At 50.4% G+C, this 12,137-nt stretch overlaps 2 protein-coding genes across 2 annotated transcripts in view; both read left to right on the forward strand.

Annotated features, from left to right (window-relative positions):
• The window catches only part of LOC138195804 (collagen alpha-1(XXVIII) chain-like), a 29,386-nt gene extending 24,267 nt beyond the window's left edge, over positions 1-5,119 (forward strand). Inside the window, 11 exon segments of the mRNA XM_069145488.1 lie at positions 515-583; positions 703-771; positions 881-961; positions 1,517-1,552; positions 1,639-1,675; positions 1,771-2,328; positions 2,430-2,629; positions 2,705-2,966; positions 3,653-3,669; positions 3,671-3,848; positions 4,133-5,119. Coding sequence (XP_069001589.1) covers positions 515-583; positions 703-771; positions 881-961; positions 1,517-1,552; positions 1,639-1,675; positions 1,771-2,328; positions 2,430-2,629; positions 2,705-2,966; positions 3,653-3,669; positions 3,671-3,841 — 1,500 coding nt within the window. The 3' untranslated portion in view covers positions 3,842-3,848; positions 4,133-5,119.
• A 2,070-nt stretch (positions 5,120-7,189) lies between these two features.
• LOC138195810 (kelch-like protein 41b) lies at positions 7,190-11,664 on the forward strand. Its single transcript, XM_069145494.1, has 6 exons — positions 7,190-8,509; positions 8,918-9,075; positions 9,429-9,536; positions 10,431-10,616; positions 10,891-11,037; positions 11,150-11,664. The coding sequence occupies exons 1-6, from the start codon at positions 7,376-7,378 to the stop codon at positions 11,259-11,261; spliced, it is 1,845 nt and encodes a 614-aa protein (XP_069001595.1). The 5' UTR covers positions 7,190-7,375; the 3' UTR covers positions 11,262-11,664.
• The last annotated feature ends 473 nt before the right edge of the window (positions 11,665-12,137 follow it).

The raw sequence follows: 12,137 nt of genomic DNA on the forward strand, positions 1-12,137 counted from the left end.
TTTTATTGCAGCGGGCGAGTTCACGGAGTCGTTTCCTCCTTAATTCGGTTGAACGAAGGACGGGCGATGAGAAGGAACCGGGTAGAATACGGAGTCCTGGAGGGGTCGATATTAAGTACATACATATTTTCAGCAACTTATACAGTTTAGGCCGCAATTTTTTTAGTTGAATATTTATGTTTTATAGACAGTGAAACAACATAAAATAAAAATGACACAGAAAAATAACCCTCTCTCGAGCTTGAATATTAGCACTCGGATACAACTCAGTAAAGGCCTACAAATATAAATCCAAACGTAAAAGAAATCATTATTATCATTGTTCTTATTATTGGAGATCATCTGTTTCGGCGTATTATTTCTCTTCTGTGCACCAATTAAGAAAGAAAATGTGGCATTTTTTGTTATCATGTGTTTATAGATGACCGTATGTGCGCTTTTGTATTTTGCAATCCTCGAAATGAGCTCGTTGTCGGAAAGGCGCCGCACAAATTAAACGTGCCCTGACTTGCAGGGTAACCCGGGGCGACCCGGTTCACCAGGGCCGACGGGGCCGCAAGGACAAGGACTTCAAGGGCCGAAGGTGAGCTGCGATCTGTCCTCCTCCTCCTCCGTAAAACTCTCTATCCGAGAGGCTTACCAACAGTACACAAGTGTGTGTTGCCGTCACCAACCGTGTGGACCTGTGTGTGTCTGCTTCAGGGTGAGCAGGGCTCCCAGGGCGTCACGGGACCGAGAGGGCTCCCCGGAGAAGGCTTCCCCGGAGCTAAAGTCAGTCCCCCCCCCCCCTCCTCCTCCTCCCCCACCTCCCCCCTCCGCCGCCTCGTCTGCGACTTCTTAAACGTGGACTTGTTACAATGTTTTTTCCGTTGCGCGACAGGGCGACCGCGGCTCAGCCGGGGAAAGAGGGACGAAGGGATTCAAAGGAGACTCGGGAGACACCGGAAACCCCGGGCAAAACGTGAGTGACACCCGCGATGCTTTTTATACGTCCGGTTCGGTGATGGTCGGGAAGAGGCCTCGAACCTTTGCAGAAGCAGCGAGACGGAAGCGGGCCGGACTCTTGATCGGGGGATCCGGCCCGATCCAATCGGACGCTGCGTCCACGCCCACCGATAGCCGTAGCCGGACTGCACCGCAGGCCTGTCAATCAAACAAGACATCCCCAAACAAACGCGTTGTTCTTCTTTAGGGTTATTTTCGAATAAAGGAGGGATTATTTTCAGTTGGACCGCCTGAAAACGAAGAAGAAGGAGCGACTTTCGCGAACAAAACCAAAATATCTCACGACATTTTCACGAGAGCGGCTTTTCGGAGCCGCCCTCTAGCAGCACTCGGCGGTATCGCAGCTTAAGGCCTCATTTTTCACACCCGGAAGCTGCGAACACTTTTCAGACACGGTCTGTGTTTTTAATCACTTATCTTAGTCAACATCGGCCCAGTAAATCAAAGCGAAGATTTGTAGACTCCTTTGCGATAACGCAGCTATCTTTAATTCCTGGCGTTCTCCCCTCAGGGCCGACAAGGCGTCAAAGGCGAAGCCGGCCTCACGGTGAGTATCGCTTTTCACACACTTCCTCGTCGGCCGCCCCCGGTGTTCATTCCTCCGCTGACGTCGGGCTGCTGTATTCATTTCAGAGGGAGGACATCATTCGGATGATCAAAGAGATCTGCGGTAAAGTATCTTCGCAGTACGTCGTCAAAGTGACATCTCGTACGCCGGTGTGATGTGATGTCATGTGACGTGACGGTGACGCGACGTGATTCCAGGATGCGGCGTCAAGTGCAAGGAGAGGCCGATGGAGCTGGTGTTCGTCATCGACAGCTCGGAGAGCGTCGGCCCCGAGAACTTCGAAATCATCAAGAAGTTCGTGAACGCGCTGGTGGACCGGGTGACGGTGGGCCGCAACGCCACCCGCGTGGGCCTGGTGCTCTACAGCCTGGAGGTGCGGCTGGTGTTCAACCTGGGGCGCTACGTCAGCAAGCAGGACATCAAGGAGGCGGTCAGGACCATCCCGTACATGGGCGAGGGCACCTACACGGGCACGGCCATCCGCAAGGCCACGCGGGAGGCCTTCGACGGCTCCCGGCTGGGCGTCGGTAAGGTGGCCGTCGTGATCACCGACGGGCAGACGGACAAGCGGGAGCCGGTGAAGCTGGACTTGGCGGTGCGGGAGGCACACGCCGCCAACATCGAGATGTTCGCCCTGGGCGTCGTGAACACGACGGACCCGACGCGGGCCGAGTTCCTGCGCGAGCTCAACCTGATCGCCTCCGACCCCGACGCCGAGCACATGTTCCTCATCGACGACTACAACGCGCTGACGGGTGACGCGCTCGCGCACGCACACGCACCATCGCTAACGTACTGAATATGTGGGTAACCGAAATCTCCGACTCGTCCTTTTCACCCGTCTTTTGTGTCTCAGCTCTGGAATCCAAGCTGGTCAGCCAGTTCTGCGAGGACGAGAACGGAACGCCGATACCCAACCGGGTAACCAACGGCTACGGCAACAACGGCAACAGGAACGGCTTCAACGGCAACTACGCCATCGGCGGCTACGGTTACCGGCCCGTGACGGAGGAGGAGGTCCCGAACGTCCGACAGACCGGCAGCGACACGACACGCGTACGGAAACGGAAGAAGTGTAAATTCACACGTCCGGCACGTGACACAAACATCATTCGTTGGTTTTGTCCTCAGCAGGGAGGAGGAGGAGGAGGAGGAGGAGGAAGAGGAGGAGGGCAGCAGGTCTTCACGGGGACAACGAACTCGGGAAACGAGCGCGGGGACACATTTAACCGCCACACCTCCGACTCGGGACGTCTACCTCCTGCCAGAGAGGACTCCTCCGGGAGCCGAGGCACCTCTTCGTCGTTTTCGTCCTCCTCGACAAATATCACCACGTCCTCCTCCGGCGTGTCCGTGGAGTACGTTCCCGCGCCGAGGCCAGCGCTGCCCAAAGGTACACGGCGTCCTTTCAACCGCTCGGGTTTTTATCGCTTTCGAGACACGTTGTTTTCCGTCGAGAAAAAAAATTCTTCGGGAGACGGAAACGGAACGAAGCTTTAGGTTTCAAGTCAATTTGAAGGGACAGCGTCTCTTATTTAAAGCGTCCACACCGTGCGTTGCGCCGGAATAGTATTTCTGTGAGTTTAAGTTAGAGCCAGACTGTATGTAAAGATATAATAGTTACACACTCGGCATTTAAACTAAATAGGAAAAAAACGTGTTGTCCGTTTGAGCAGAGAAACACCAGCAGACTAATTAATGTGGAAAGCACAATCCAGCGGAGGAACTTTGTCCCCGCTGGGAAAGTAGTTGGAGGCTTTTAGCGGAGGGAGCGCCTGAACTTCAGATCAGACCTTTCTGACGTCTCCTCACTGGTGCGGAGGAGTCTCTGGGGGAGGGGGTGGGGGGGTGTTTCGGCGACGCTGCCTCTCCTCTCCGGGTACAGCGAGGTGAGGACGAGGCCGGCCCAATTATTTCCGAAGCGCCGCGGCTCGTTCCGCCGCTTCCCGACACTCGGAGCGGAGACGGACACTTAAATGCGGATTCGGGTCGGGTTTTTTTTTTTTTTTCTGTCGTCGTTGTTGTTGTTGTTGTTGTTGTTGTTTTTCTTACCCTCGTCACGTGACCCCCTCCCCGCAGAGACCGTCCCCCTGGACCCCCCGCTGCGGCCTGGTCCTGGACCAGGGCACGTGTCGGGACTACAACATCCGCTGGTACTACGACAAGCAGGCCAACGCCTGCGCCCAGTTCTGGTACGGAGGCTGCAGCGGCAACAGGAACCGCTTCGACACGGAGGACGAGTGCAAGAGGACGTGTGTGGTCGTCTGATCCGCCGGTAAGCTCCCACGACGCGTCTCTGTTTGAAGCGGCGCCTGGTCCACTGGGGGGATAAATAGGAGTTACCGGACGTAACCGCAGTTCTACGAGTACGTTGGTGTTCGGTTTCCTCCGGGTGCCGGTTTTCGTTGGCGTCGTCGCCTTCGGGACGTTTGCAGTTCGTAACGTTGTGAATGTCGTCGGTTCATGTGGAGCTACTAATACTCGAACGCTCACATTGTAAGGAAACCCTGCAACTGTTTCCCCGTTGACTTCCTCCTGTGTGTTTTATTTCCTTTCCAGGAGGCTGAGTGAAGGCGTCCGTCACACACCTGCTGTAGATACTTCAAGGAGAGGCAGCTAAAAACCCGATCTCACACACTTCTGAATTTTCAGGCATATACACAGACCTCCCCCCCCCCTCCCCCCTCGCCCCCTACCACCACCACCACCACCACCACCACCTCCCCCCTACAGGACTCCCTGTAGAAACAAAACAATCCTCTAATTACAGTTGAGCCAATTTCGGACAGGAAACTTTTTCTTTGATTATTATTTTGTGATTAAAGCAGGAGATCCTTCCACCTCTTCGACTCAGGAACATTCCAGCGTTGTTAGCAGCTCCCCGAGGGATTCGCACCGACGCCCTCGGGTCAGGATGGGTTGGTTTTTTTTTTTTTTTTAATTTTTTTTTTTTTTTTTTTGGTTCTCCATTCCCGGTCTGACGGCTGCAGAGATTTTGCCGGGAAGACGGACTGGACGGGCGCTAATAATAATAACTGCGGCGCCTCGTAAATCACATCAATCAGTCATTGCAAAAAAGAAAAACCTGTAGCTCATCATTTCTATTCGTGACATAAAGCAGCAGAGATGAAGCCTCTCATCACTTATATCCATTAAATATAGTTTCTTTTGTTTTTATATTTTATATATATATATATATATATATAAAATAACTCGTATTTTTTGTGCATTCGAATGTTTTTATTTTTAATTTCTTGACTGGAAACTGTGATGTTTTCTGTTTACATTGTTTCACTTTCATAATGTTACAACCACACACACACACACACACACACACACACACACACACACACACACACACACACACTGCCCTCTACTGGGTAACAATGCTGTGTGTCGTGTGTATGTTACCCAGCTGTACTGACTGCACACACACACACACACACACACACACACACACACACACACACACACACGTGCGCACTGTACTGTGTTACATAGTCGACACTGATGTCAAACATTTTGAATAAATCGGATCTAAACTAACATGTGAAAAGGCGTCATGGTAGAAGTGTGTGACTGTTATCAGCAAACTGTCAGTTTATTACTGCCGCATATGATGTTTATTGAACTGCTGTAGATATGAGCTCTGTCCCCTCACAGCAGGGAGGACGTTCTCCGACGTTCTCCGACGTTCTCCGATGTTCTGCCGTCCAAACGCAGGTATGTTGATTTGTAATTATTTTTTTTATTGCCCGAAGGCGTGAATTAAGAGAGTGAAATGTCTGTTTCTGTCTGTCTGTCTCTGTTGGCCCTCTGACGGACCGGCGAGCTGTCCACGGTGCCCCCCCCCCCCCTCCCTCCACTGTCAGCCCGGGATAGGCTCCGCCCCCTCGTGACCTCACCCAGGATAAAGCAGGTAGATAATGGATGAGGATTTAAGGTTGTGTTCATTTGAACTACTTGGTTCATGAATTCTTCTCTAACGCGTCACATTTTATAAGCTCCTCGTGTCGTTTTTGTTCCGTAGTAACTCCGCATCTCTAAAAAAAAGTCAACAAACTTCCAAAAACTGCATTTTTACAGCAAATCAAAGTGGGTTTTGAAATAGTTGAATTAGTTTTAAAAAGCGTGAGATTTTTCTAAACCCATGAAGAAACATGTTTCTCGTACCGTCAGTGTATCATAAAAAAATGTAATAAATGTAATAATTTGAGAGATACATGAAAAACTGTCCTATTAACAGGGACTGAAGCTGTCAGACAAACATAGTGGATGAGATTTAACGGAGTGGATCTATTTTTTTTTTAAAAAGCACTCGAGTAAACGTATTTAGTTACTTTCTAGCTGCGTTTTAATTCCTCTGCCGCGGCGTTCGGGATTTCTCCCTTCCAGCACATTCAGCTCTCCCCTTCTGCTTAAATTACATGTCAGACACTCCTCGACATGTGGCGTAGTCTGATCTATCTTTAGCGCTGCCCACGAGGGAAATGTTACCTCTCACACACACACACACACACACACACACACACACACATTATCAGGCCGCGGGAAGACGAGGCGACAATATCAGATGCTTGGATCCACGTCGGCCTCCTTTTAATTGGAGTAAAGACATTGACAGAAGTGTGTTTCGAAAGGTTTTAATGCAGAAACACGCGCACAAGCGGCTGGACGACAACACAACCAGGATGTTCGGGTCTCACCTGTTTCTGCACTCAGCTACCGCACCCAAACTTTCCTCGTCCAATTATACCCCGATGTGTCTTTTGTGCTCTCATAAATAACGCCAGTTCAAATAGTTCAGTTAAATTAGATGATTTTTGTATTGACTTTGGTGGGTCCACGTCAGCAAAAAAAAACAAAAACAAAACACCACTAAATGATTAATGGATTCTTTTTAATAGTTAATTTCTTAAGTAGAGTCAACACGTGCGACTGTTTTGAAGATTATGTCACGTATCAAAATAAAACATCATTTATTTGCTGGTTTCAGAGTTAGCTTCAGGGTCCGAGTTGTTTTGTCTTTGATCATTTTTTTTGTCATATGTTGCCGGAAATGGAGTATTTTGCTGATTCGGACTATCAGCTTGAATTAAATGAATAATTTAAAGACGATATCATGTCATTTCTTCTTTTTTTTTTTTAATCATGTAAATAATCAGTAGCTGTAGTACCACCGTAGACGGTACGAGTGGTAGTGGTACCGTGTACGATGACACGTATCTGTCGCGTTTACCTCGGTTTATGGCGTGAAGAAGTCAGCGTAAACGGCTAAAAGACCAAATCGGTGTCCGTAAGTGACTGAAAACGTGAACATGAATGGAATTGGACCAAAAGTGGACGGAATCCGCTATAAATGAGAGGGTGACGCGTCTGAAGTTCAAGAGAGTTGCGCGTATTTTCCGACATGACGGCGACCGCTCAGATTAGTGATACGTGGTGGGGGAAGGGGGTGGGGGTGGGAGGGCCTTTGACATCATTGTCTCCGCTGAATCACGGCGGACGTTTTCACCACCGCGGAGCTTCACCAGTTGCTTCTTTCAGTCTGCGACAGCAGCTGCGCTGTGACTCGGCCCAGTCGGTAGCGGTGCTGGAGGGGGGGGGCTATATTTAGAGCTGGGAGGAGGATTAAATTGCAGGGTCGACACACCGGGAACCTTTTCGCCTCTCTGCCTTTTCCAGCCAGGACCGACTGCCAGAAGGACCCGCGGCCGCCGTCTCCTTCCTCGCTCCACGGACCCCTCTTTCTTTTCCGTTCGCCCGCCGGTACATCACCCACCCTCCCCCGACCGCCGCGCCATGGACCCCAACGCCATCAAGGAGGAGCTGCGCCTGTTTCAGAGCACGCTGCTCCAGGACGGCCTAAAGGAGCTGCTGAACGAGAACAAGTTCGTGGACTGCACGCTGAAGGTAGGCGACCGCAGCTTCCCCTGCCACCGGCTCATCATGGCCGCCTGCAGCCCGTACTTCAGGGAGATCTTCTTCACCGAGGACGGGAAGGAGGCGCAGAACACCAAGGAGGTGGTGCTGGAGGACGTGAACCCGTCCATCCTGGACATGATCGTCCGGTACCTCTACTCGGCCGAGATCGACCTCACCGACGACAACGTGCAGGACATCGTCGCGGTGGCCAACCGGTTCCAGATCCCGTCGGTGTTCACGGTGTGCGTCAACTACCTCCAGAAGAAGCTCTCCCTGGGGAACTGCATGGCCATTTTCAGGATGGGTCTGGTGCTCAACTGCCCGAGGCTCGCCGTGGCCGCGCGCAACTTCGTCGCCGACCGCTTCGAGCTCCTCTACAAGGAGGAGGAGTTCCTCAAGCTGGCGCCCCACGAGCTGTTCGCCGTCATCGGCGGCGACTCGCTGAACGTGGAGAAGGAGGAGCTGGTGTTCGAGGCGGTCATGGCCTGGGTCCGCTTCGACAAGGACAAGCGCGTCAAGGTGCTGAAGGACGCCTTCGACTGCGTGCGCTTCCGCCTGCTGCCGGAGAAGTACTTCGCGGAGCGGGTGGAGGCCGACGACATCGTCAAGGCCGACCCGGAGCTCCGGAAGACGATGCAGGCGGTGAGGGACGCCTTCAAGGGGAAACTTCCGGAGAGACCGCCGAAGAAGGAGGGGGAGGAGGGCAAGGGCGGCGAGGAGAACGGGGAGGAGGAGGAGGAGGAGGAGGAGGAGGCGAGCCCGTTCCCCGGCTACCTCAACGACAACCGCCGACACGGCATGTACACGCGCGACTTCATCCTCATGATCAACGACGCGGCGGCGGTGGCGTACGACGTCGGCGAGAACGAGTGCTTCCTGGCGGCCATGTCGGAGCAGGTGCCGCGCAACCACGTCAGCCTGGCGTCCCAGAGGAACCAGCTCTACCTCATCGGAGGGCTGTTCGTGGACGAGGACAACAAGGATTTGCCCCTGCAGTGTTACTTCTATTTGGTGAGCCGGGTGTTTTTAATTTTTTTTTTTTTTAAATTGTATTTCATTCGATTCGATTATATATATATATATAAAAAAAAAAAGAAAAACGCCTCGAAAGTTAAAACGCCGAAAGCGATCGTTCGATGCTTTTTGAGACCCGATCGTCGGAACGTTTTCCGAGTGGATCGGAGCCGCTTTGGTCGAATGTGAAGCTAAATGCCGCGTTCCAGTGGAACTCGTGAGCTCGTGTTAGGTCGTTTAAAACGCCGTCGCTGGGCGACGGCAGCTCGGACGGCGTCCTAACGATTTCCCGAAAAAAAGACGAGGCCGTCGGGGAGACGAGCAATTTTCCACCGACTCGAATAACGCGTTAATTAGTTCGCTTTTTTGCGGGGGGGGTGGGGTTCTTTTTCTTCCTCCCCTCAGTTGGATCCGCTGGCGTCGGACTGGGTCGCCCTGCCGCCGATGCCGTCCCCTCGGTGCCTCTTCAACATCGGGGAGAGCGAGGGCCTGCTGTTCGCCGTGGCCGGAAAAGACCTGCAGACCAACGAGTCGCTGGACACCGTCATGTGCTACGACGTCGAGTCAGTGTGTCTCACTTTCTATTGCTGCTTCGCCTCCTCTTCCTCTCCCTCTTCCTCTCCCTCTTCCTCTTCCTCTCCCTCCCCCTCTCTCGCTGTGTCTCTCACCTTCAGAGGAACATTTCGGGTGATAATTAACATCCGGAAATTAACTAAATTGCCTCGACCTATAAATGCACCGAAGGTGTTTTTGCACGTGACCATTTCTCCCTCGCGTTGATCGTCAGGATATTTAAATGATTTACATTCATCACGCCGTTTAAAAAAAAAAAACACATTCGAGGGAATAAAATGAGGCGTTAATGAGTGCACTCGTTTTTTGAAAACTGTCGCGGGTTGTTGTTTTTTTTTCTCAGGAAGATGAGGTGGAGCGAGACCAAGAAGCTCCCTCTGAAGATCCACGGCCACGCCGTCGTCTCCCATAAAGGGCTGGTTTACTGCATCGGAGGGAAGACGGATGACAAGTGAGTAAAAGAGCCTTTGTGTGTGTGTGTGTGTGTGTGTGTGTGTGTGTGTGTGTGTGTGTGTGTGTGACCTTACACGGCGCGGTGCAGCTGTTTGCGGTCCATCATCCTGCCACGGACGACAATTACGCCGCCACAGAACCCCACAACTGTTTAATAGCCTACGATAATGAGAACGAAACGCTGTATTATGTCTCCAATATATATATATATATTATTTTTATTTTTGTTCTTATATTTTATGTGCTTTTACAATTAAATTAAAGATACAAATCTTAAAAGGATCTTTAAAAGCTGCATGTCAGTCTCAACTGGGTGATTTCAGCTGTCAGTGAACCACTCTGTCACTCATCAGGAGGGAAACAGGTGTGTGTGCGTGTGTGTGTGTGTGCGTGTGTGTGTGTGTGTGTGTGTGTGTGTGTGTGTGTGTGTGTGTGTGTGTGTGTGTGTGTGTCTGGCTCTGAATTTCTGTTTGGACAGCAAAAAGAAAAAAGAAGAAGGTGTGAAAACTATCCGATCATTAACAATCAAGCAGAAAAACAATTGAACATGTAAAAAAAAATAAAGAAATGAGAGGATTGGACTGATGGATGAAAGTTGTAAAACGACCTAATACATTGGTTGAATAAATAGTTTGAAATTAAAACGGATACAAAATTAAAAAAAAGACTCCAAAATACAGCATTTCCTGTTGACGCTTTTCACAGTAAAACTAAAATCACTTCCACGACGCTTCTCACATTTACAGCGTGAACGTTTCTTATAATAAACTGCGGTTTATTTCTTTCTTTTTTTTTAAACTGGCAAAAAAAAACGAAAAACAAAAACAATCCAATAATAATAATAGTAATAATAATAATAATAATATGTCCCTCGTCCCTTTCGTCTCCGCAGCAAAGCCCTCAACAAGATGTTCGCGTACAACCACAAGCAGTCGGAGTGGCGGGAGCTGGCGGCCATGAAGACGCCCCGGGCCATGTTCGGGGCCGTCGTGCACGGCGGCAAGATCGTGGTGGCCGGCGGCGTCAACGAGGAGGGCCTCACCGCCGCGTGCGAAGCCTTCGACTTCGCCACGAACAAGTTCGTTTCCGTCTTGAATTTTTTTTTTTTTTTTAGCCGTTAGCTGACGATAAAGCGTAAACATTTTGGGGTTTTCTTTTTTTTGTTGTTGTTGTTACATTTAGGTTTGACAGCCATTTTAAGACCGTAAAATGAACATACAATGAATACGAATAGCGTAACATTACAGATAGATTGCGAAATAACGTCACTTTAAGAGCTCCGTTGTTGTTGTTGTTGTTGTTGTTTTTCTCCCCCCTCCCGCTGACTCCCCGCTGGTGCCGCTGCTCCTCAGGTGGGAGAACTTCACCGAGTTCCCTCAGGAGAGGAGCTCCGTCAACCTGGTGAGCACCGGCGGCTCGCTGTACGCCGTGGGCGGCTTCGCCATGCTTCAGGTGGAGAACAAGGAAGTGTCTCCCACGGAGGTCACCGACGTCTGGCAGTAAGTCGTCCATCCCCCCCCCCCCCTCTCTCCCCCCCCCCAGCTTTAATGCGGTCCGGAAAGCAAAACAAAACAAGCCGTGTTTGATCCGTGGCTCTGTTTCCTCCGTCAGGTACGAGGAGGATAAGAAGCAGTGGGGCGGCATGCTGAGGGAGATGCGTTACGCCGCCGGCTCCTCCTGCGTGTCGCTGCGCCTCAACGCCGCCAGGATGCCCAAACTGTAGGCCCGAAAACCACTCGCTTTCTGTCTTCTTTTCTTTTTTCTTCTTCATCCCCCCCCCTCCTCCTCCTCCTCCTCCTCCTCCTCATCATCATCATCATCCTCCTCCTCCGGCGCTTCATCCTCGGCTTCTTTTTGGGTTTTTGTTTTTTTTGTTGTTGTTGTTGTTGTTGCGCGTCGGGTTGATCTTTGACATTTAATTTTTCTTCCCTCTGAACTCAGAAATGATTTTTATCTATACCATAAACTCTCGCTTCCTGCCGCAGCTTCACAGACTGCTTCCCATCCCCGCAGTATTAAAAAAAAAAAAAAGAAAAGAAAAAACATTTTAAGGTTTGATCTCCGAAGCTCTGTTTCACCTCGTTTCTTAGCTTCTTCTTTTGTAAAATAAACATTTGTAAACCGCTGCTGCTTTTGATTTTGTGTGATCTACAAGAAAAAAAAAAAAAAAAAAAGTGACGGGTCGGCGTCGTCGAGGGCAACCGAGGGAGGAAACGCACGTGTTTTGTAGCTTCTTTGTACTTTCAGGCAAACGAGGAAGCGGAAGCGGGTTAATGGCTGCCGCAGCCTTCGAGACACCCGCGGCGATCCATTAACACTCACCGCAGGTTCAAACGATGTCAACAACACTCAAACGCGATATGAAAAGATATGCTTCATTCGTATAGGTTACCATGACAGCGAATGAAGGATAATGTCCTTGAATTACAGCGTTTGTGTGTTGTTGTTTTTTTTACATGATGAAAAATGGGACGTTTTTTTTTCCAGCGGAAGACAAAGTGGAAGACGATTAAAAGGTGACATTTATACTTATTAAATTAATTAAGAAGAAAGTGGATTATCGCAAGTGTCGATACGCGGTTCGATTTTCTACTGATTT

Source organism: Embiotoca jacksoni, unplaced genomic scaffold, assembly GCF_022577435.1.
Source record: "Embiotoca jacksoni isolate LCO1_2020_lvr unplaced genomic scaffold, fEmbJac1.0.p SCAF_126, whole genome shotgun sequence".
NCBI lineage: Eukaryota > Metazoa > Chordata > Actinopteri > Embiotocidae > Embiotoca > Embiotoca jacksoni.

Coding starts and splice junctions, on each gene's coding strand:
- LOC138195810 (XM_069145494.1), top strand. CDS start 7,376: ATGGACCCCAACGCCATCAAGGAGGAGCTGCGCCTGTTTCAGAGCACG. Junction 9,076..9,428: donor GTCATGTGCTACGACGTCGA/GTCAGTGTGTCT, acceptor TTTTTTTCTCAG/GAAGATGAGGTGGAGCGAGA. Junction 10,617..10,890: donor TTCGACTTCGCCACGAACAA/GTTCGTTTCCGT, acceptor GCTGCTCCTCAG/GTGGGAGAACTTCACCGAGT.